At 32.8% G+C, this 25,282-nt stretch overlaps 2 protein-coding genes across 2 annotated transcripts in view; both read right to left on the reverse strand.

Annotated features, from left to right (window-relative positions):
* LOC143064068 (KAT8 regulatory NSL complex subunit 2-like) overlaps nt 1-25,282 on the reverse strand; it is a 486,386-nt gene that overhangs the window by 382,886 nt on the left and 78,218 nt on the right. The window lies entirely within an intron of this gene.
* LOC143062348 (26S proteasome complex subunit SEM1-like) lies at nt 1,015-8,172 on the reverse strand. Its single transcript, XM_076234060.1, has 3 exons — nt 8,012-8,172; nt 5,796-5,892; nt 1,015-1,181 (listed from the first exon to the last, which is right to left on the reverse strand). The coding sequence occupies exons 1-3, from the start codon at nt 8,088-8,090 to the stop codon at nt 1,124-1,126; spliced, it is 234 nt and encodes a 77-aa protein (XP_076090175.1). The 5' UTR covers nt 8,091-8,172; the 3' UTR covers nt 1,015-1,123.

Below are 25,282 nucleotides of genomic sequence, written 5' to 3' on the forward strand. Positions count from 1 at the left end.
TTAACTTACCAGTTTGATTTCTATCAAAAATATCTTCAAATACAGATAATAATTGTTTGCATAAAAATTGCTTCCAAGAACCAGCAATACTGATGATTCATAAAATTCATAAAGTAAGGAAATCGAAGGAAAACGGGTCATTTTTAGCCATTTTACTGCGAGAAAAAAAATCGGCGGAAAGGGGGGGGGCTCGATCGGCGGCCCCTAAACCCCTGCCTCCCCTGAATTCGAACCCTAGTTACGGCCCTGAAACAGCAAACACTCTCTATCCAAACAGGGACAATACCCTCAATGTAGTCATTAAACAACAACTTTGTTTTTGGTGAAGTTCATGTTTTACATCATAATGACTTTCAACACTGAGTTTTCATTTTATTCTGTACTCATAATACTTGTGTGGCATACAATTGTACCAATACATGTACATTTTCTTAATTTATGGGGACTACAAATAATTGCTTAGAAAGCAAAATAAATTTGGTGTAGGTATAGTGAAGAGAGTATTTCTCTTCGTTTTTTGATGTTTACTATAAATAGGTTTCTAAAGGGGCAAATTTACATGTTCATGTATAACAGTGGTTGCAAATTAGATATTTATTTAAGAGTTTGAAAAATTATATATTATGATTCCTTATAGTCCCTTATACGGCATGTATATACATGACGTAAGCTTATTATCATAATATATTATAATATATATTTTACACTTGTTTATACCTCGCGGTACGAAGAACTCGTGACAAGAGGGTTTCATATGAAATAAAATTTAAAAAATAAAATCCTCCCACCCGCCCCATTTTTTTCAAAAATTTGGATGAAAATCTACTTATTAATTTTAGTTGGCCTTAATAGTGTCATTTTGTAATTTGTGGCGAGTTGTCTCATTTGCAATCATACCACAACTTTTTATTTTTATATTTATACTAATCTTAAAGAACAGTTACAAAGAGTTACAAGTTTCATTAAATTCTAAGAATGATATTCAATATGCTACCAAAATAAAAATACTGAATCTTTTTCATTTTCCATTTTTATTACTACATTCATACATGAATTATGACAAACATACAATGGATCATGACACAATCTTCTCATTCATACAAAACATTAAGTATAACAAACACTATGTTTTCATTGGTTCACTTCCATCTGCATTCTTTCCTTGCTTTTCCAGTTCAGCTCTGGAAATAAAAAATATAAATATTAAACATTTATAAAGATTTTAATCAAAACTTTAATAGAAACAAATTTTACAGTACTCTGGAATGAATCAAGCAAAGGTAAATGTTGTACTGGATCCCTATTTTAGACTTGATGACTTGTTCAATGACATAAAGTGTGTGTATTACTTTCCATGATTCATAGTATGATAGTATATGAAATATCTATCTTTGGTAATTTTTACTTTTTAATTAGATTTCTTGTACATGTATATATAAAAGTCAATATTGTGTAAAAATTGTAATGTTGTTCAAATTATACCAGTAATTTACAGATAATTTTTTTTCTAAGTTATCCGTGTTTTATTGTGTCAGTTTTAATTATGGGGTATGTACATATATCCATTCCTTCTTCTACACATCTTTAACAAGTGAACAAATTATCAATTACTGGTATACATTTGTACATTTACAAAACTGACATTCCATTTTATAGTACAAATTAAAATATATTCCTTTCTAAGTTTTTTTAAGAACAATTGAAGATAGTCTTTATCATTTTCTTCTTTCCAATCTAGCTTAAGTTGGAAAGGAAGATATTTAATCTTGTTATTGCAAGATTTTTAACATTATGAAAAGTATGTAAAAGAAGAAAATCAGAATTGAAGCTTGACAGAACATCAGGTTTAAAACCAGTTTACCTTATCATAAATTTTACTCTTCAAAGACTTGTTTTGGCTTTACCATAAGAGTGAAGTCACCTACCTACCTCAATTGTACTGAAAAATCATCACTAAACCATCAATGACAGTGAAGACACCTACCTCAATTTTACTGAAAAATCCTCATCTAAATTATCAATAACAGTGAAGACACCTACCTCAATTTTACTGAAAAATCATCATCTAAATTATCAATAACAGTGAAGACACCTACCTCAATTGTACTGAAAAATCATCATCTAAATTATCAATAACAGTGAAGACACCTACCTCAATTGTACTGAAAAATCATCATCTAAATTATCAATAACAGTGAAGACACCTACCTCAATTTTACTGAAAAATCCTCATCTAAATTATCAATAACAGTGATGACACCTACCTCAATTTAACTGAAAAATCCTCATCTAAATTATCAATAACAGTGAAGACACCTATCTCAATTGTACTGAAAAATCCTCATCTAAAATTCTAAATTATCAATAACAGTGAAGTCACCTATCTCAATTGGACTGAAAAATCCTTATCTAAATTATCAATAACAGTGAAGACACCTACCTCAATTGTACTGAAATATCATCATCTAAATTATCAATAACAGTGAAGACACCTACCTCAATTGTACTGAAAAATCCTCATCTAAATTATCAATAACAATGAATTTAAAAGTCACCTATCTCAATTGTACTGAAAAATCCTCATCTAAATTATCAATAACAGTGAAGACACCTACCTCAATTTTACTGAAAAATCCTCATCTAAATTATCAATAACAGTGATGACAACTACCTCAATTTTACTGAAAAATCCTCATCTAAATTATCAATAACAGTGAAGACACCTATCTCAATTGTACTGAAAAATCCTCATCTAAAATTCTAAATTATCAATAACAGTGAAGTCACCTATCTCAATTGGACTGAAAAATCCTCATCTAAATTATCAATAACAGTGAAGACACCTACCTCATTTGTACTGAAATATCCTCATCTAAATTATCAATAACAGTGAAGACACCTACCTCAATTGTACTGAAAAATCATCATCTAAATTATCAATAACAGTGAAGACACCTACCTCAATTATACTGAAAAATCATCATCTAAATTATCAATAACAGTGAAGACACCTACCTCAATTTTACTGAAAAATCCTCATCTAAATTATCAATAACAGTGATGACACCTACCTCAATTTTACTGAAAAATCCTCATCTAAATTATCAATAACAGTGAAGACACCTATCTCAATTGTACTGAAAAATCCTCATCTAAAATTCTAAATTATCAATAACAGTGAAGTCACCTATCTCAATTGGACTGAAAAATCCTTATCTAAATTATCAATAACAGTGAAGACACCTACCTCAATTGTACTGAAATATCATCATCTAAATTATCAATAACAGTGAAGACACCTACCTCAATTGTACTGAAAAATCCTCATCTAAATTATCAATAACAATGAATTTAAAAGTCACCTATCTCAATTGTACTGAAAAATCCTCATCTAAATTATCAATAACAGTGAAGACACCTACCTCAATTTTACTGAAAAATCCTCATCTAAATTATCAATAACAGTGATGACACCTACCTCAATTTTACTGAAAAATCCTCATCTAAATAATCAATAACAGTGAAGACACCTATCTCAATTGTACTGAAAAATCCTCATCTAAAATTCTAAATTATCAATAACAGTGAAGTCACCTATCTCAATTGTACTGAAATATCATCATCTAAATTATCAATAACAGTGAAGACACCTACCTCAATTTTACTGAAAAATCCTCATCTAAATTATCAATAACAGTGATGACACCTACCTCAATTTTACTGAAAAATCCTCATCTAAATTATCAATAACAGTGAAGACACCTATCTCAATTGTACTGAAAAATCCTCATCTAAAATTCTAAATTATCAATAACAGTGAAGTCACCTATCTCAATTGGACTGAAAAATCCTTATCTAAATTATCAATAACAGTGAAGACACCTACCTCAATTGTACTGAAATATCATCATCTAAATTATCAATAACAGTGAAGACACCTACCTCAATTGTACTGAAAAATCCTCATCTAAATTATCAATAACAATGAATTTAAAAGTCACCTATCTCAATTGTACTGAAAAATCCTCATCTAAATTATCAATAACAGTGAAGACACCTACCTCAATTTTACTGAAAAATCCTCATCTAAATTATCAATAACAGTGATGACACCTACCTCAATTTTACTGAAAAATCCTCATCTAAATTATCAATAACAGTGAAGACACCTATCTCAATTGTACTGAAAAATCCTCATCTAAAATTCTAAATTATCAATAACAGTGAAGTCACCTATCTCAATTGGACTGAAAAATCCTCATCTAAATTATCAATAACAGTGAAGACACCTACCTCAATTGTACTGAAATATCCTCATCTAAATTATCAATAACAGTGAAGACACCTACCTCAATTGTACTGAAAAATCATCATCTAAATTATCAATAACAGTGAAGACACCTACCTCAATTATACTGAAAAATCATCATCTAAATTATCAATAACAGTGAAGACACCTACCTCAATTTTACTGAAAAATCCTCATCTAAATTATCAATAACAGTGATGACACCTACCTCAATTTTACTGAAAAATCCTCATCTAAATTATCAACAACAGTGAAGACACCTATCTCAATTGTACTGAAAAATCCTCATCTAAAATTCTAAATTATCAATAACAGTGGTCACCTATCTCAATTGGACTGAAAAATCCTTATCTAAATTATCAATAACAGTGAAGACACCTACCTCAATTGTACTGAAATATCATCATCTAAATTATCAATAACAGTGATGACACCTACCTCAATTTTACTGAAAAATCCTCATCTAAATTATCAATAACAGTGATGACACCTACCTCAATTTTACTGAAAAATCCTCATCTAAATTATCAATAACAGTGATGACACCTACCTCAATTTTACTGAAAAATCCTCATTTAAATAATCAATAACAGTGAAGACACCTATCTCAATTGTACTGAAAAATCCTCATCTAAAATTCTAAATTATCAATAACAGTGAAGTCACCTATCTCAATTGGACTGAAAAATCCTCATCTAAATTATCAATAACAGTGAAGACACCTACCTCAATTTTACTGAAAAATCCTCATCTAAATTATCAATAACAGTGATGACACCTACCTCAATTTTACTGAAAAATCCTCATTTAAATAATCAATAACAGTGAAGACACCTATCTCAATTGTACTGAAAAATCCTCATCTAAAATTCTAAATTATCAATAACAGTGAAGTCACCTATCTCAATTGGACTGAAAAATCCTCATCTAAATTATCAATAACAGTGAAGACACCTACCTCAATTGTACTGAAATATCATCATCTAAATTATCAATAACAGTGAAGACACCTACCTCAATTGTACTGAAAAATCCTCATCTAAATTATCAATAACAATGAATTTAAAAGTCACCTATCTCAATTGTACTGAAAAATCCTCATCTAAAATTCTAAATTATCAATAACAGTGAAGTCACCTATCTCAATTGGACTGAAAAATCCTCATCTAAATTATCAATAACAGTGAAGACACTTACCTCAATTGTACTGGAAAATCCTCATCTAAATTATCAATAACAGTGAAGTCACCTACCTCAATTGTACTGAAAAATCCTCATCTAAATTATCAATAACAGTGAAGACACCTACCTCAATTGTACTGAAATATCATCATCTAAATTATCAATAACAATGAAGTCAACTACCTCAATTGTACTGAAAAATCCTCATCTAATTTATCAAAAAACATTGAAGTCACCTACCTCTATTGTACTGTAAAATCATCATCTAAAATTCTAAATTATCAATAACGGTGAAGACACCTACCTCAATTGTACTGAAAAATCATCATCTAAATTATCATCATCCCAGTTATCTTCCCAAACATTTATATCTTCTTCATCTTCATTTTCTTCTGTCCAGTCTGAAAGTAATTTTAAAGCATATTAAATAAAAATAATTTAAAAATGTTTAATATTTCACTGAAATACAAATGACATTTTTGTGTAAATGCCCAAAAATAGATTTGATTGTGTGGTTTTCACAATAAAGGATCATAAGAGCAGAATTTTAACACTTATTTTTAATCAACAGGAATACATTAAAAATAAATTCTAAGTATAGTGTTTCTCCACCTTTCAAGTTTGCAGCTGATTCATAGTTCTGACCCTATTGCAAGTTGTTTCATCAATGAATTACATGTTCAATCAATCTATTATATTCCACTGATCATGCTGATTAGAAATTTGAAATACTACCAAACAGTCATAGAAGAATTGCAAATCATTGCGTCCTGAAATATTTAATAAGAAAATGCTACAGTAAATGTGAGGCCATAATAAATAATAGGTTTGTTTGCCCAAACGCTACCTACCCAGAAAAAAGCTGCCTACTCAAATTCTTTTATTGTCCTGATTTGAAGAAGTTTTTTTTAATCAAATAGGCATGAAGACTTATAAACATCTGATACTTCAATTTCTTTTTTTGAAAAAAAAAAGAAAAGAAAATGCCTGTCTCAACCTTAAGGTAGGGTTTGGGCAAACCAAAATATTTCTAAGTGTGGCCTGAGTACTCCCAGATCTGTACTTACAGTGTCTTTTTTGTTAGGGATGAGGGATGGATATAGTTACCCTGCAAGGTCATGTCTGTGTTTTTGTTTTATATTTTTCTTTGCATTGATGTGGGTCTCATTCGGGTTTAAGAGTGATGCAGGATTGTCGATTTTTTTGTAAGTGTGACACATGAAATACAAAATGTATTGCTATAAAAAAAAATCATTGTTTTTAAATAAAGTGTGATTCTGACAACAAGTATTTCATTTTTCTGTTGAATAATTCTCAATCATGTTATGGTTAGTGTATTGGAATAATTTTTTTTAATTGTTTCTAGTCAATTAAGTGTGAATCTGACAACGTGTTGAATAAATGGTAAGCATGGTAAGTGTATTGCTATAAATATATTTTTTTCATTCATTGTTTCTAAATATAGTTAAGATTCTGGCAACATTTTTTATAATGTGTTGGATAAATTTTAGTCAACTTTAGGTATAAAGTGTATTTCTCTATATACATGTAATAATTCCTCAAATTTTATTCAAGTTAAAGAACATAGAATCATTTGGTATATACATATAAAATATATCTATATACATGTAATAATTCCTCAAATTTTATTCAAGTTAAAGAACATAGAATCATTTGGTATATACATATAAAATATATCTAACATATTTTAACTGAAATTCTAAAAAAAATTGGGTGTGCACGCGTCGAGTTGGAACGGACTTCAGGGGCGAACATGTGAGGTGCGAACTTGTAGGGTGCGAAAGTGTATTGGGCGTGATGGACCTGATACCTCAGAACCCCCTCAATGAGACCCCCATAAACATATTTACATTTTTTATATTTAGCTTAATCTTGCCCCCGAATGACCTTAGATTTACTCTGAATCACCTTTTGACGTCAACAATCACTTTTAAATTGTGACGTCAAATATTTTAAATTGTGATGTCAAAGTTCACAGGAACCTGTGTGATTTTACGTAATGGCGGACAAATTTGCATACAAGTGTAAATACGTCTATTAGCATGGATAAAGCCTTTTCCTACTGATATTTATAGTTTTTTTTCTCATGTGCTGTTACACCAGGACGACTGCACTCACTAACATGTTTAACTGCCAAATTATTTATATCCCTGTCTCAAGTCAGGAGCCTGTAAATCAGTGGTTGTGAATGGTTGTCATAGGTTTGTTGCTATCATATTTGTTTTTCATAAATTGTTCTGTTTCAGATTACGCCGTTAGTTTTCTCAATTGAATTGATCATTATTTTTTCTGTCGAGAACTTTAAAAAAAAAAAAGACATCACCATAAAATATATATCCGTTTGAGTACACCAAGGATTTGTATAGTATAGTACTATACAAATCCTTGAGTACACTAACCCCTAAAGTAACATTTAGGAATGTCAAGTCCACTTTAAAATTTTCAAAAAGACTGTGACGCTACATAGTGAATACTGTAATTTTTGTAATAAATCTATACCTTCTGCTGGAAATTCTTCGAACTCATCGTCTTCTTCCAATAGACCTAAGTCTGGTTTCTTTTCTTGCTTGTCTGCCATATTAATAATTTTGAATGAAAAAGTGAAATATAATTTAGCAACGGAAGTTCGGAAAAGGGAAACAACCCTATATTAAATGAGTAAAGGATAGACTTTGAAACACCTTGTTTCGGCCAAAATGGTTTCGGCCTGTCAGTTCGGGAATATTAAATTTGATTATAGTTTTATGTCACACTGAAATAATTGTTTTTAGGTTCCTTTTAAAACAACATGTCGTATTAATTATTTTTTTTAAATTTCATCAATGTATCTATTAGAGCCAGATGTTGACATATTTCAAGTCATCAACCAAGGGTAAAATACATATGTATATGTATATATACTCCTTTAAGCCTTATTATGACAAAAAACGAAATTTTCCTTTGATCTTGCTGACTGATATTTTTCTTTCTCAGACTGAGTGGAGTCGAGTGATTTGAAAAAATAAAAATTATCGCTAGAAACTTAAAGTGCACGTGCCCGGTGTCAACCAAATTAATGACATCGTCATAGGTAAAACAGCGATAGACAGATTATCATTGGTCATCTCGACTTGATTGCTTTTCTCACTTTTGCCGTACCGGCTCAGCGGCAAGCGAGAAAATCAATCTCTTACATATACATAAAAAGTAAAATCACAAAAATACTGAACTTAGAGGAAATTCAATTCGGAAAGTCCATAATCACATGGCACATAAACACATCAAAAACGATTCCAACGATAATCTATAATTACCGAAATGTACATAGACGTAAACTGATACTTTAATCATCTCATTACAGTTCTTGTTGTTACTATTTTTGGCATGTGTTTAATTGTTTACATTATAGAAGAATACTGAGGTCAATACTGTGTATATGTTCTAGCAAATACATAAGATTTTCAAAGTACCGTGTTATGATCAAGAAATCATTTACTTGATAAAACCCTAGGGGAATATGAAATGTGGGTTATTGAGTTACAGGACATTAATATATCTGTACCATCAACTTGATATAGATTTGGAAACACGGAATACTAAATAAGATAGAATATATGGTAACGATGGAGTATATATTTGTAGATCATTAGGGAGCTACCATTTGATTTTTATGGGCGGGCTAGGATGAAATTTGAAAAAAATAGGCAGGACAGGAGTTTTGAGTAAAAAAAAGGCAGGATGTGACACTTGCAAAAAAAAAGTCAGGACGACAATTTAGGTAAAAAAAAGTCAGGATAAACTAAAAAAAGAAGAAGGCAGGACCGATTAGAGTGAAAAATAAAAAGGCAGGACAGAGATTACAGCTAAAAAAAAAATGCAGGACAACATTTTTCATCCTAGCCCTCCCCCCCCCCCCCCATAAAAATCAAATGGTAGCTCCCTTAGTCATAAAAGAGTAGGGAGAGATGAGCTGATAAACCAAGTACACTGAATGACAAGTGACAAAAACTAAAGACCAACCTTGTAATTTGAGATCTCTTTGTATGAGTTGTTTGCCTTCGGAGGGACATTCATTTGGAAAAGGATCCAAGTTAAAGAGTATAATGAACTTCCTTTGTACAGCCCGTAACAGAGTAGTGATCGAATTCGCGTTTCTTTACCGTCAGAATAAGTTACGTTATCGACAAACTTATTTCAGAAGTGACATAATCTAATTTTCTTCATCGACAAAATATTCCATGTCCAACGTGTAAGTTTTCATTGTTTAAGTCGAAGTTTTTTTTAACACAGTAAAACATTTTTTATAATCAACCTCTGTCATTGGCATTTTCATTTTAACGGTAAAAGGATCAAATACGGGATCTCCGAAATTTCTATCATTTGTTACGAGGAAAACATTATTCAATCGAACATATGTCTTTGTTCATGACACTTGTTATGAAATACAAAGGAGTTGAAATGATCAAATAATTTCGAACTGACGGAAACAAAAATACATAATCTAGAATGTGTGTTCTGTCATAAACAATGGCCACGTCGTGCGAATCGACGAGATCATGTTACATGTAACTGATCTTAGCTGTAGAAACAGTTGGTGCGACCTCGATAAAATCTCTATCCATTTAATATAAGCGATAAATATTCATGACTACAATGATAATGAATTTATTTGAGTCACATCCACTGTTTCTACTGTAAACATGAACTCGTCGGTTAGTGCAATGAAGACACTTTTAAAGATTGAGATTGTTGGTTTATTCTTTACACCTTCGAGGTATTAAAATTATTTCATTGTTTATTTAAAGTTAAATTTATTTTCAAATCTTTTCTGTTTAAAATTGTTGAAACTTCCGTTTAAGATTTCTGTGGTTAACTATCTATTCTATAGTTAGGACCATTTGATAATAAATACCCTTTTGTACAAGAATACTTTCTTTATAGAAGTATAGATCTGCTGGTTATACATGTTATAGATTATTTTTATAACTTTCATTATTGTGACGACGCGCTATGAAATTCAGATTAATTTATAAATGAAGTTTTACATAAATTTTTGGTCATAAACACAAATCTTTTAAACAGTTCGACGAGTGCGTCAATGTTACAGTAGTCTGTTTACTGTAAGTTACTAAGCTTGACCCGATTCATCTGTCATTTATGGAAACAAATTCACCACTTTCTGAGACATTCATTTTTATTTCACCATCAGACATGGGGCTACATTTGTAACTAAAGAAAAACTCTCAAATTAAAGAAATTTGACATGATATACTGATAGTTATCAAAGGTACCAGGATTATAATTTAGTACGCCAGACAGGCTTTTCGTCTACATAAGACTCTTCAGTGACGCTCAAATCAAAAATATTTATAAACCCCAAAAAGTACAAAGTTGAAGAGCATTGAGGATTCAAAATTCCAAAAAGTTGTGCCAAATACGGTTAAGGTAATCTATGCCTGGGATAAGAAAATCCTTAGTTTTTCAAAACACGAAGGTTCAAAGTTTTGTATACAGGAAATTTATAAAAATGACCACATTATTGATATTCATGTCAACACCGAAGTGTTGACTACTGGGCTGGTGATGCCCTCGGGGACGAAACGTCCACCAGCACTGAAACTTTCTTATAATCAATTAAACGACTGCCTTTCTTAGATATGTGATTTTTCATGGTCAACTTTTTCATTGTTAACGGACATTTTGAGATTTTTTATTGTAAAAAAATGGTGTTTTTTTTAAAGAAATCAACATTCAAAATTTAGAACTTCATGAACATGTACAGGAAGCTGAATTATTGCACATCTATGTACTACTTAAAATTGTACTTCGATCTGTTGCGTCCTTAAAATGTTCTGACCGTCCTATACGGAAATGTTTCGGTAAATTAAATTCAAATCCGAATTGAATGTTTATGACACACAAAAAGAGAAACCAGAATCTCTTGATGACCAAACGTATGTACACGTTGGGGCGATTTAGATCTTTTCAGAAGGAGTGTGATTCCACCCTTGTTGAAAGCCTTGTGGAGACCTCTAGATTTTTAAATGCCCTCCGTTTTTCTCATGGATGGAGTGTGGTCTCTCTGTAAATTACCCCATATCTTTTCATTTTCCTATTTACCGAAGGTTCCATGTGAAAATTTCCGTTGGATCACATCTGTTAAACTAAATGTACAAAACAGGCTCAAGAAAAGGCGAAATTTCTTTTTCAAACCCGAACTAGAAATGCATTTTTTCTTATAGAGCACCTTACATTATCGTCAATGAGTTCAGGCATGTGAAAAATTATATAATCATACACAAGAAAGAAACTCTGAACAGGCTTTCAGCATAAATGTTTACCTATTTAATATTAATTGTTTACCAGTATATTTCTTTTAGTTTAAATAATACTATCAAGACGTCCTTCCATAAATCTTTTTTTTATCTGTTCTGACTTTGAAGAAATGACTACTTTTCGCCCAATCGAAATGGTGCATGGACATATTTTGTTTCATATTATTAGAATTATTTTCAATATTATCGGTATTAAACTTGATTATCGACACATGAAAGTTTGTCAGCATTGTCAATCTTTTTAACGTTAAAGTATACCAATAGTCACTACTCAATTAAGTTTGTCGATAACGTAGCTAATTTTGACGGTAAAGAAACATCACTTCGATCACTTCTCTGTTACGGGCTGTAAATCTTCCATCCTCGGCAGTATAATGGGTTAATGTACTGAATTGAAAATTATGTAAAGTTGATTAAATTTGTACTATATAATCAAAAATATTCATTAGACTTTATTCATTCAACTATCAACTTCTGTTAAAGGATAAGGTACGATAAGGCCTGTTTTTGGCCCCCCCTATTTTCTCATTTTTCAAATTCTGTTTTGGAAAGCTACATGTTAAAATACCTAAACTACATAAGTGTCCTTACAAACAACGGTATATTGCTGGGTCTTCCAAGTGTTCCACGAAACCTCTTTCTAAATTATTAACATCTATTTTATCAGCAATCATAGACGGGCTTCAAAGTTATTGTGAAACTCCCTATTCTAGAGGTGGCGTGAATCAGATGTGGATACTTAAAAATTCCAAAGATCTTTTAGAGTACATACAATCTAACTCTCTTTCATCTTGTAACAGTATTAAAACATTTGACTTTTCTACTCTGTACACAAGTATTCCACATTCCAAACTAAAAGACAAATTGAAAGAGTTGGTATTACTTTGCTTCATAAAAAATAATGGCCAACGTAGATACAAGTATCTTGTCTTAGGGAGGGATAAATCATACTTTGTAAAGAATCACTCTGATTCAAACAAAAAATTCTCTGAAACCGATATTATCAAGATGCTTGATTTCTTGATTGACAACATATTTGTAACGTTCGGAGGACGTGTTTTTCAACAGACTGTCGGCATCCCAATGGGAACAAACTGTGCCCCTCTACTTGCCGACTTGTTTCTTTATTATTATGAGGCTGACTTCATGCAGGAACTTCTTAGGAAGAAAGATAAGAAGTTAGCAATATCCTTTAACTCTACTTTCCGCTATATAGATGACGTTCTTTCACTAAACAATTAAAAATTTGGTGACTATGTGGAACGCATCTATCCCATCGAATTGGAGATAAAGGATACTACAGATACAGTTAAGTCGGCTTCATATCTTGACTTACATCTAGAAATCGACAATGAGGGTCGGTTGAAAACAAAACTTTACGACAAAAGAGATGATTTCAGCTTTCCAATTGTGAACTTTCCATTTCTAAGTAGCAACATTCCAGCAGCACCTGCACACGGGGTACATATCTCCCAATTGATACGATATTCCCGTGCTTGCATTTCCTATCATGATTTTCTTGATAGAGGGTTACTGCTTCCGGAGCACCTGAGATCACCCCTAGTTTTTGGTGGGGTTCGTGTTGTTTATTCTTTAGTTTTCTATGTTGTGTCGTGTGTGCTATTGTTTTTCTGTTTGTCTTTTTCATTTTTAGCCATGGCGTTGTCAGTTTGTTTTAGATTTATGAGTTTGACTGTCCCTTTGGTATCTTTCGTCCCTCTTTTATTACCACTGGGTCGATGTCTCTGCTGGTGGACATTTTGTCCCCGAGGACATCATCCGCCCAGTAGCAAAACTACAATTGCATGAACTTACGAAGATTAAACAGGAAACTGGCTCGGACGTCGCCCAGTATAAAAAGGTCCGAAACAGACGTCAACATGGACACGGTGTCGTCTGATATGGCAGGTGTCCCCTCATCACCAGACATGACAAATATCTCAAACACGACTCATTCAGATCATCGTCCTAGTGACAATAGCAATATTACACATATACAGCCATGTTCAGTTTTCCTTAAAGACATTTTGGTTTTTGATGACACAGTACAACACTGTCGCATTTCAAAATGTGAGACCAAAGGCTGCAAAACTTGTGCTATTTTAATTACAGATGCTGAATTCACTAGCAATTTGACCAAGAAGTCCTATTTTACCAGAAGTTACGATGATCTGAATTGTAAATCGATAAATGTCGTCTACGGATTAGAGTGCAACCTTTGCGGATTGGTATACGTCGGTGAAACGAAAGGAAGGCTAAACAAACGTATGTGCGGTCATAGATCAGACATTAACCTCAATGCTAACGACATTCTATACCAGCATTTCAATCAGCCCGATCATTCCATCGTTTCTATGACAGTTCGCATTATCGAAAAGATATACCATAGCTCTAACAATCCTAATCTTCCAACGACTCTCCGTAGACAAAAAGAAGACTACTGGATTAGACAATTGGGAACTGCAACACCGTATGGCTGCAATGACAAAATTGATGGTATAGGTATTCTATCTAGTCCTTCGTGTAACTCGGTGAATGTGATGAATATTTTCAACTCGACTCCTCGACGTAGACACAGTCATGGTCATCGTCATTATACATCACCTTCTCTGCATGATGTCTCTATTAATGACTTGCTGTCATTCATACAAAAGCCGTTAGGTATTCATCACATTCGCACGAAACTTTATTCATTACCCCTTTCAAAACTTCATTCTCTGTTCAATTTATGTTTGGAATCCACTGTTACAAACCCTCATTCAAACCAATACAAACTTCAAGCTATAATTTCGGATATTGCAAGTCACAGACTTTTCAAGCCAGTTCGCATTGGAAAAGATGAAAAAGAGAAAAGATCTTTTCTAAATCTTTCCTTCACTAACAAAGGTCTCGATGGCGTCAACCTAGGCAATATCCTTCATCATAAATTAGTTCAATCGAAAATACCTCCTTATTTCAAAGACCAGTCTGTACCAATAATTTCTTATACCTATACCAAACCTATTGCAACTAAAATTTTCAATTACAAACGCGTTTTGCAAAATCTCGATATTGACGACTTCAAGTCTAAATCTCCTGATTGCACTTGTGCTAGTTCCCAATTCACATATAATCCTACTGGCCACGTTATTACCGGTGACCTTAACATTGTTAATAACACTTCTCTACGAAATGTGTTATCGAAATGTCCGAAATATCGTGAGCCTAAATCCGTCAATTGGAAATACAACTTTAAAATTTTGATGGACTCAGTTGAGGATTATGCCAGGCAATGGGCTGAACGTGAAAAGGAAGACGTAGACACTCTATCCGAATGGATTAAGGCAGTGAGGTCGTTAATACAAATCAGAATTAAGAAACTGAATGGGCCCATCAATGCCCATGCTACGTCAATCTTTAAAGACCCAAATGTTGCTAAACACTTATCCGACCTCCATGATAAATATGTTGTTGTCCCCGCAGAGAAATCCCCAAATAACATCGTTTTTGTCTGTAAAAGTCACTACATTAATTGCTTGATAAACGAATTAGGTATAGACAATTCACTTGGAAACTCAACATATACCCTCACAACACTTACCAAAGAGGAAATCCTGGATAATCATAGGTCTGTTCTTTGTTCCTTTGGTATTTTAACCAAAGATGAAGAACTGGATCTTCCATTACTGTATTGGATACCTAAACTACATAAGTTTCCTTACAAACAACGGTATATTGCTGGGTCTTCCAAGTGTTTCACGAAACCTCTTTCTAAATTATTAACATCTATTTTATCAGCAATCAAAGACGGGCTTCAAAGTTATTGTGAAACTCCCTATTCTAGAGGTGGCGTGAATCAGATGTGGATACTTAAAAATTCCAAAGATCTTTTAGAGTACATACAATCTAACTCTCTTTCATCTTGTAACAGTATTAAAACATTTGACTTTTCTACTCTGTACACAAGTATTCCACATTCCAAACTAAAAGACAAATTGAAAGAGTTGGTATTACTTTGCTTCATAAAAAAGAATGGCCAACGTAGATACAAGTATCTTGTCTTAGGGAGGGATAAATCATACTTTGTAAAGAATCACTCTGATTCAAACAAAAAATTCTCTGAAACCGATATTATCAAGATGCTTGATTTCTTGATTGACAACATATTTGTAACGTTCGGAGGACGTGTTTTTCAACAGACTGTCGGCATCCCAATGGGAACAAACTGTGCCCCTCTACTTGCCGACTTGTTTCTTTATTATTATGAGGCTGACTTCATGCAGGAACTTCTTAGGAAGACAGATAAGAAGTTAGCAATATCCTTTAACTCTACTTTCCGCTATATAGATGACGTTCTTTCACTAAACAATTAAAAATTTGGTGACTATGTGGAACGCATCTATCCCATCGAATTGGAGATAAAGGATACTACAGATACAGTTAAGTCGGCTTCATATCTTGACTTACATCTAGAAATTGACAATGAGGGTCGGTTGAAAACAAAACTTTACGACAAAAGAGATGATTTCAGCTTTCCAATTGTGAACTTTCCATTTCTAAGTAGCAACATTCCAGCAGCACCTGCATACGGGGTATATATCTCCCAATTGATACGATATTCCCGTGCTTGCATTTCCTATCATGATTTTCTTGATAGAGGGTTACTGCTCACAAGGAAGCTATTAAACCAAGAGTTCCAAATGGTGAAGTTGAAATCATCCCTTCGTAAATTTTACGGACGCCATCACGAGTTTGTTGACCGTTATGGAATAACCGTTTCACAAATGATATCGGATATGTTCCTTACGTCGTAACTACAATCCCCTTCCCTTTCATGAATGTGACCTACCGAATTAGACTATTTACCGGATTTGTAATCACATAAGCAACACGACGGGTGCCAGTTTGTTTAAGATTTATGAGTTTGACTGTCCCTTTGGTATCTTTCGTCCCTCTTTTAAAACATTCCTTGAGGTTTGAAGTTTGTTTGGATGAACTTCAAAACTACTAATTTTCGCAACTAGGAGATGTGACGGGGTTAAATTTCTGTTATTATTCGAATATTGATACCCTTTAACCCCCACAATCTCACCCATTTTCTGACATTAAAAGGTTTTGAAGTTCATCCAAACAAACTTCAAACCTAAGGGAATATTTTAACGTGATAAGTAGCTTTCCAAAACAAAATTTAGAAAATGAGAAAATAGGGGTGCCAAAAAAACCGGCCTTATCGTACCTTGTTCTCTTTTAAATGTATATGGTTTGTAATTGGGAAATGGAACATAATTACGGCCTATCAATACTCAAAACAAGCTGACTCTATTAAAAGCCGATCATGACTATTCAAGATTTTATTTCTCGAAAAACCACGAAGGGAGCTAGAAGTAAATGAATGATTGTCACAATATGTACTGTTAATTAAGTTAAACGTATATATCAATCAGAACGGAATAAGTATGAAAATACCAAACAGGGTGTACTGCTTAATTAAAGGGATACGCTGATCAGGAACATACATATTGTTAGGTATACTGTTCCCAGGGCTGATCTACGCTGGGCAATTCATATTGTAAATATATATTTTTTTAATATTTCCGATTGTACTGCGTTATATAATTCACCAGTCAGATGTTATGGTGAATTATTCATAATTCGTTGATCTTTTCATCATGTATATTATAATTATCACGATTAAATAACCAGTAAAATTGATATTTTTGTACATAAAATTTTGCAGCTAAAATGCTGAAAACCGTTTACCGTCGGGGGGCTTCGCCCACCTGAACCCCCTACTAGGGCTCTGCTCTGGACCTACTGGGGGCATTGAGCGGCCCTTAGACCCCTGACGATTGGTGCCTACAGTTGAATGAATACCTAGCTACACCCCTGGGATTTGTTATAACATGAGCAACACGACGTATACCACATGTGGAGCAGAATCTGCTCACCCTTCCGGAGCACCTGAGATCACCCCTTGTTTTTGGTGAGGTTCATGTTGTTTATTCTTTAGTTTTCTATGTTGTGTCATGTGTACTATTGTTTATATTTTTGTCTTTTTCATTTTTAGCCATGGCGTTGTCAGTTTATTTTCGATTTATGAGTTTGACTGTCCCTTTGGTATCTTTCGTCCCTCTTTTAGCTGTACTATATTATAAAAAAATCTTTCGGAATGTTTGGTCTTTATGCTTTTGAACGTAGTTTTATTAAGCCTTTTGACACTTATTTAATCGAGCGTCACTGGTGAGTCTTTTGTAGACGAAACCCGCTTCTGGAAAAAAATAAAAACCTGGTATCTTGATCAGGTTTTGTTAGAAACTTCCAAAAAAAGTACCAAAAAATTATTTGGTACTTTTTTAGTTTTTGAATGCGCTGCCAGCTGTATGACCGAACATACTTCCATAATTCGGATAAAGTGATAAGATTGATTTAAGTACGCTGAAAGCACTTTCTGACATAGTACTCAACGTCATCCAGCATTTACTTGAAGTTCTTCTCGTAAATGGGCACGAAAATTTGATATTTCGGGCCTTTGGCTAACATCTTTATAAATAAGCGAAAAATCTATTTAGTATAATTGCTACCTCCGTTTGATATATTAAAATAAGTATATTAAGATACCAGGTTTCTTTCTGTAATTAGTTAATACTTCAGTTTTATCATGTATATCTATTATATAGTCATTTTATAAAATTTACTGTTTGCAAAAGTATAAATTATTCTATATAATAAAGATGTTCTTGTCCCAAGCAGAAAACCCTAGCCGTATTGGGGACAATTTTTTTAACTTTTGGTCCACCTTTTTTTTCTTAAAAAAATGTCCTGTAGCAAGTCAGGAATATGGCCATTGTTTCGTATAGTTCGTTTCTATGTGTGTTACATTTTAACGTTGTGTTTCTGTTGTGTCGTTTGTTTCCTCTTATATTTGAGTGTGAATTCGCATTACTATAAGACGTGTCACGGTACTTTTCTATCCCAAATGTATTAAGTTTTGAGTTATTTGTTTTTCTCATCGGAATTTGTTTAATGCTTAGTTCGTTTCTGAGTGTTACATTTTATTGTGTCGTTGTTCTCTTATATTTAATGTGTTTCCTTCAGTTTTATTTTGTAAGGGACGACATCAAAAGTTCAATGTAGGATAAAAAACTCAATTCACATAGTTTTTTCACTGACACCCCCACCCCTCCCCCCTCTTAACTTAATATGAGAAAAATTGATTTATCAATAGGGATATATGTAAAAATCGATTTTAGATATACTAAACTTGTAGAATTTACCCCCCCCCCCCCCCCCCCAACCCCCAAACTATTTGATTTAATCTTTTTATCCTACATCGATCTTTTGATGTCGTCCCTAACCCAGATTTGTTTTTTTCTATCGATTTATGAGTAAATACAAAATTTAATCCTAGTATCTATGATGAGTTTACTTAAAGAAAAACTCGTTGAATGTCAGTACCGAGGCAGCCGGATTTATAAATCTGTCTGGGACTAGCAGTCCACCAACATACAAGCGTTTCGTCTTTATAAGACTCATCAGTGACGCTCAGATCATGAACATTAGAAACCCAAACAAGTATAAAGTTGAAGAGCACCAAGGACCAAAAATTCCAAAAAATTGTGCCAAATACGACTAAGGTAATCTATGCATGGAATAAGAAAATTCTTAGTATTTCGAATAATTCATACATTTTCAAACAGTTAACTTATATTATAAGTGACCATATACTAGAAGTTGCTATTCATGTCAACACCTAAATACCGAATAAAATTTAAAATGAAAAATCTCTTATCAAATGAAAGTAGTTATAAAGTTGTTCATTACCGCGCTACAGTAGCACTTTACTGGATTTACCTTCATTAACAACTCTACGTCCTTCATTATGAACGATGTTAAGTAAAGACAAATAATGCAAAAGTTAATGGGAATATTTTAGCAGACACCTTTTTAAATTTCTCCACTGAAGAGCTAGAACGACCAATACACATTCTAGACAATACGGAAGTGGAAAATTAATTACAATAAATAAATGTTATGGCGGAGACGGTATACAAATATTGTTTAAATTCAAATTTATCAATCACCGAGACCAGATGAATTACAATATGCATCTATAATTACTGCTATCATCTGAGAAACAGATATTCCAAAAAGGTCAACCAACTCGTGATGACGCAAGTAGAACTTACCAAGGGACATTTCAACTTCACCACTTGGAACTTATGGTTTACGTATACTACTGTTGCCTTTATTTAATAGCGTTCTTGTGAGCAGCAACCCTCTATCGAAGAAATCATGATAGGAATTACAAGCCCATGAATATCGTATCGAATTGGAGATAAATTATCGAAGTCAAGAAATGTAACAAATTCGATAGGATAGATGCGTTCAACATAGTTTTGAATTATTTAATTAGAAAACATTAGTTAAATTATATAGTAATACATTAAAGAATACTGCTGACTTCTTTTCTTTCCTCATATCAATATGGGAACAAGTCGAAAAGAAGAGGGGCACAGTTTCTTCCCATGGAAATGCAGATAGTTTGTTGAAAAAACACGTTGTCTTAGCGTTAAAAATAGGTTGTCAATTAAGAAATCAAGCATGTTGATACAAAGTAGGATCAATCGCTCCCTATGACAAGATACTTGTATCTACGTTTCCCATTCTTTTTTATGAAACAAAGAAGGATTAATTCTTCAATTTGTGTTTTACTTTACACTGAACTGCAGTTAATTTAAGCGAATGGTCGTGCGACATTATCAGATAAACAAACTTTATTGGATCAAAATGTATTGAAACGATCGTTGTTATTGCCTTCGACCTCAAAGAAACTTTAATGCTCCGCCAATACACACCTGCAGAAATAGAACAAGCGTACAATAACAGATTAAAAGTTGAAGTAATAGTTATTCACCGAGGGATATGTTTGTCTGGGTAAGAGAAATCCCGTCGGCCAGAGGCTGTAGGGGTTTCTTATCAAGACACGTAGTATCCCGAATTGTATAACTAACTTAAACCCCATTCTAAACCATAAATATTTGTTAACATTGATTTTTGAATGACCCCCTCTCCCCCCGATTATAGCATATTAATTGACAATATCAAACCATAATTTATAAGAATTTTTTTTGGAAAAAAAACAAAACATTCATATTTGGGCATACTAAGAGATTGGGATGACCCGAGTACTAGACACGCTCAACATACAAAGATACAGATTTAATAGATAGGAACTCCGTTTTTGAAGGCAAACAGAGGCTGATCCAGGTTGGGGTCACAACCATTCAAATGCATTAATCTTTTAAATTCCTGGGAGCATCTTACAGCATGGGATAAAAATAAATCCTCAAGTAAAAGAGTATTTAAAGGATTATATTTGTATTTAGAATAGATACTTAATTTTTTTTTTCGCTATTGGAATTTCCTGGTGTTTTTTTTTAATATCTTGAAGCAATTTGTAGTGAACACTATTAGTCATTTCTCATGTTCATGCTTTTAAAAAAAAAATAATCAATCTTACTGCATGTGATGAAAATAAATCCTCAAGTAAAAGAGTATTTAAAGGATTATATTTGTATTTAAAATAGATTCTTAATTATTTTTTCCCTATTGGAATTTCCTGGGGCGTCAATAATGAGATCCTGCAAAACGTGTTTGTAATTGAAAAGTTTAGTTGTAATTGTTTGGTTTAGGTATAAGAATTGATACGTTAAGACTGATCTTTAAAGTAGGTAGATATTTACGAATGTTTGAATGAACTGAATTATGAAGAAGGATATTGCCAAAGTTGATGGCATCGAAACCTTTGTTGGAAATGAAAAATTTAAGAAACTTTTTTTTCTTCTTTTCATCTTTCACAATGCGGACTGGTGTTCTCTGATGGTTGATGGGTTTCTCTCGACCCGGATTGTTTTCTCTCTATCGATTTACAAATTTTGAACAGTGATATATTGCTGTTGCCTTTTTTGAAAAGTCATTGACCCGCAAGATCTGAAATAAAAGCTGTAAGTTTGTATTGGTTTGAACGGGGATTCGTAACAGTGGTTTCCAAACATAAGTTGTACGGAGAAGACAGTTTTGAAAGGGGTCATCTACAAACTTTTACAAGCCCAGTAGTCAGCACTTTTTGTGCTGACATGAATTATCATTGATATGGTTATATTTATAAATACTGTTGAATTTTGAATTGTTTGAAATACCATGGAAGTATTATATTGACAGGAACTACAACGATTAATTAGCATTTATGTTTAACCTGGGTAGCTCTGTAGAAAAGATATGGAAACTGTCTAATAAGTACGCTGTCGTTAATTTCTTTTGTGACTATCTGCGATGCCGCGGTCATAAATTGACCAGAGATACTTTTTATCAATCACGTGGTTGTAATCGAGACAGCTTAACAATATTACCTGTCGGAAAACACCTTTACTTATTTCAATCGCGTCGGTAGACCTTTATTCGTGAATAACTTATTTAAACAAATCGACTGATGCATAAAAAATGAAAATCGGCCCAGAATTAATTATTTTACAACAATTTGAAATAGTGAGTGACATTATTTTATTAGTTTGTGGGTGAAGTTTAAATCGCGATTAAGTTACTGGATAATCCTGGAAAGTAGAAATTTCCAGTTTACAATACGAAAATTAATCGAGCAAGTACCAATCGACAAAATACAGCAGAAGAAAACAGAGATCTAATAACTACGTTATATAGATATTTATATAATACATTTCGGTCCCCTAAAATATGTTATCACTATCCGACCAAATGAAACCGTCCAAATGATACTGGTAAATATTATTGAACAGTCGCACAATTATTTTTATAATGTCACTATACACACCCTTAAGTCGCAGTACTAAAAAATATTTCAACACACAGGGGTTCAGCTGAACATTCGTATATACCAACCAATGATCTTACCCTGGATTTAGAACGAAGCTTAATGTTTCCTACATTTAGTAAAAAGTTCTTTGATCTTTTTGATTTTAATAGAACAATTATTTACAATCGTCTTAAATATGCAGGAAATGTGTGCCACTCAATGGAGTAATCAGTAGTTATTATGTAATCACAACTTGCGATATATTTTACATATAGTGCAATTTCTACCGAAAAAATAAATCAATAAAATTGGGGCATTTATTCAATAAATTTGGTACAAATTTCCATCGTCAATGTGTTTTTCTATAGAATTAATGATGACTCGCATTAATCCATCAGTCACCCAATCGGCACAGTTAGGTAACGGAATATGGTGAGGTTTGCCGATTGCTGTTTCCTAAGAATTTATCACAACTTTCGATTTCTTCGTTTATTTCCGTAATCCCGAAAGCAACCGAGAATGACAATATTGTAGGGCACCACACGCTGGTATGTAAATAACGTGCCATGTTTCAAGTTAGTTAACATGTCATTAAATTTGGCGCGGCATCGCAGATGAAACGTTTGAAGTCGGGTCGTAGTACTTCCTGTCAATATAATACTTCCATGGAAATACTAAGGCTTTTCTACCTCAGGCATAAATCACCTTAGCTTTATTTGGAAAATTGTTTAGGAATTTTGGTTCTCAATGCTCTTCAACTTCGTAATTTATTTGGCCTTTTTAACTTTTTTGGATTCGAGCGTCACTGATGAGTCTTTTTTAGACGAAACGTTCGTCTGGCGTATATACTAAATTTAGTCCTGGTATCTATGATGAGTTTATCTACAAACTTTTTACTGTAACACAATCCTTATCATCAATATTAATTGACAACAGAATGAATACTGAATTAAAAAGTTAATTAAATATTTAATGAATCGTTAGCATGAAATTGTTATCATGATAATTAAACGTCCTTTGCTAACATTTGATCAACATAAGGTCTGGAATGCAGTCGAATTTTATAAAACTTTGAGCCGGAAATAATCCTTTGAAATCAAAAGAGCTCAGATTATGAGCATTTCACATGGACATGCATTGGTTCATTGCTACAAAATGAGCGATAGTGATTTGTCCTGAGCATTTAAGTAGTGTCAATGACCTTCCATCGTTGTTCTCATGCATAGAGAGAATACAATGACACACACGATGAAATATATTTCCTGGTATTTTGTTATATATACACATCGAATGAAATCATTTCCATGTAAACATTTATTGTCAAACCTAACAACTAACACGATTTGGGAGAGGAGTGAGCGCTTACAGACATACTTAACCTAATTTATGTTTAACTGTCCGAAGTCAGGGGCCTGTAACTCAGTGGTTGTCGTTGGTTTGCTGTCTGTTATAATGTGAAAGCTACACAAGAAAATATTGCAAATCATACTTTAATTTTAAATCATAGAAATAAAAAAGCAAGCCCGAAATGAAACCCTATTTGTCGTATGAGAATTACATATTATATAAAAAAATGAAATAATAACTTCATCGCATATCATCTCCGGAAATCTGACTTTCATTGATCGAAACTTCTTTTCGTAAGAATTTACCGATTAAAATTGTACATGGATAAATTTCGGTCAAATCACATGGGAACTTTCCATGTCTGGAAATAAACTACAGGTATTTTATTTTCAGTTGGCACTAAAATTCGTGGATAAAGTCATCCACGAAAACCACGAAAAATTGGTACCCAAGTAACCATTTTTTTCACAGCTGTGAAAAATCTTTTTTTTGTTGGTATCAATTTTAAGTGATTGTGCAAAAGGTACATATTAGTAGGTTTGGTCTCTCGAAAAAAAAAACCAGACTTAGAATTTGTAGACTAAAGAAACGAACATTCGTAAAATTAATCATGTTGTTTTAAAATGATTTTGGGACATTGCATAAAACGTGTTCATTTACCATAATTTTTTCGTCTTTCATTACTAACAATATTAATAATATTTTTGATAAATTAAATACTTTCAGAAATAAGCTAGTTCACCTATGCTTTACATTGTCTCGATTGAAGGAAAAAGCAAGATACACATTTTAGTTGTTTGGTGTTATCAGAAGGGAGGCCACTACTTCACTCAAGCAAGCCTACAATGAAATCATTAATTATTTTTTCGTATTGGAATTACATGTATGAAAACATAAATTAAACCCTTCACCACGTATCAGCACCAGAAATCTCTTATTTTCATGAAAATTTTAAAAGTTAAAGTCGTACAACTTATCTTAAAAGATTAAATGGGTAAATCCGGTCTAAAGTTGTATATTTAGTTCAATTTATGCACTGTATTTGTTTTTCGTTTATTATTTCGCCATACCTACGTCATTTTGTTTTCGTGAATGAATTGTTCAACATTTTATCATGTCGAGGCATTTTATAACGGACTATGATATGATATGAGTTTTGCTTATTTTTGAAGGTCGTTTGGTGAACCATGGCTGCATCATTTGTTGGATAGTTGTCTTAATGCAGATCATCTCATATCTGTAAATTTTAAAAAGATACCATTTCGAAAAAGTCGTGCACAGTGGACAGAAAGTTAATCGATT

This window comes from Mytilus galloprovincialis, chromosome 2 (assembly GCF_965363235.1).
Source record: "Mytilus galloprovincialis chromosome 2, xbMytGall1.hap1.1, whole genome shotgun sequence".
In the NCBI taxonomy this organism is placed as follows: Eukaryota; Metazoa; Mollusca; class Bivalvia; order Mytilida; family Mytilidae; genus Mytilus; species Mytilus galloprovincialis.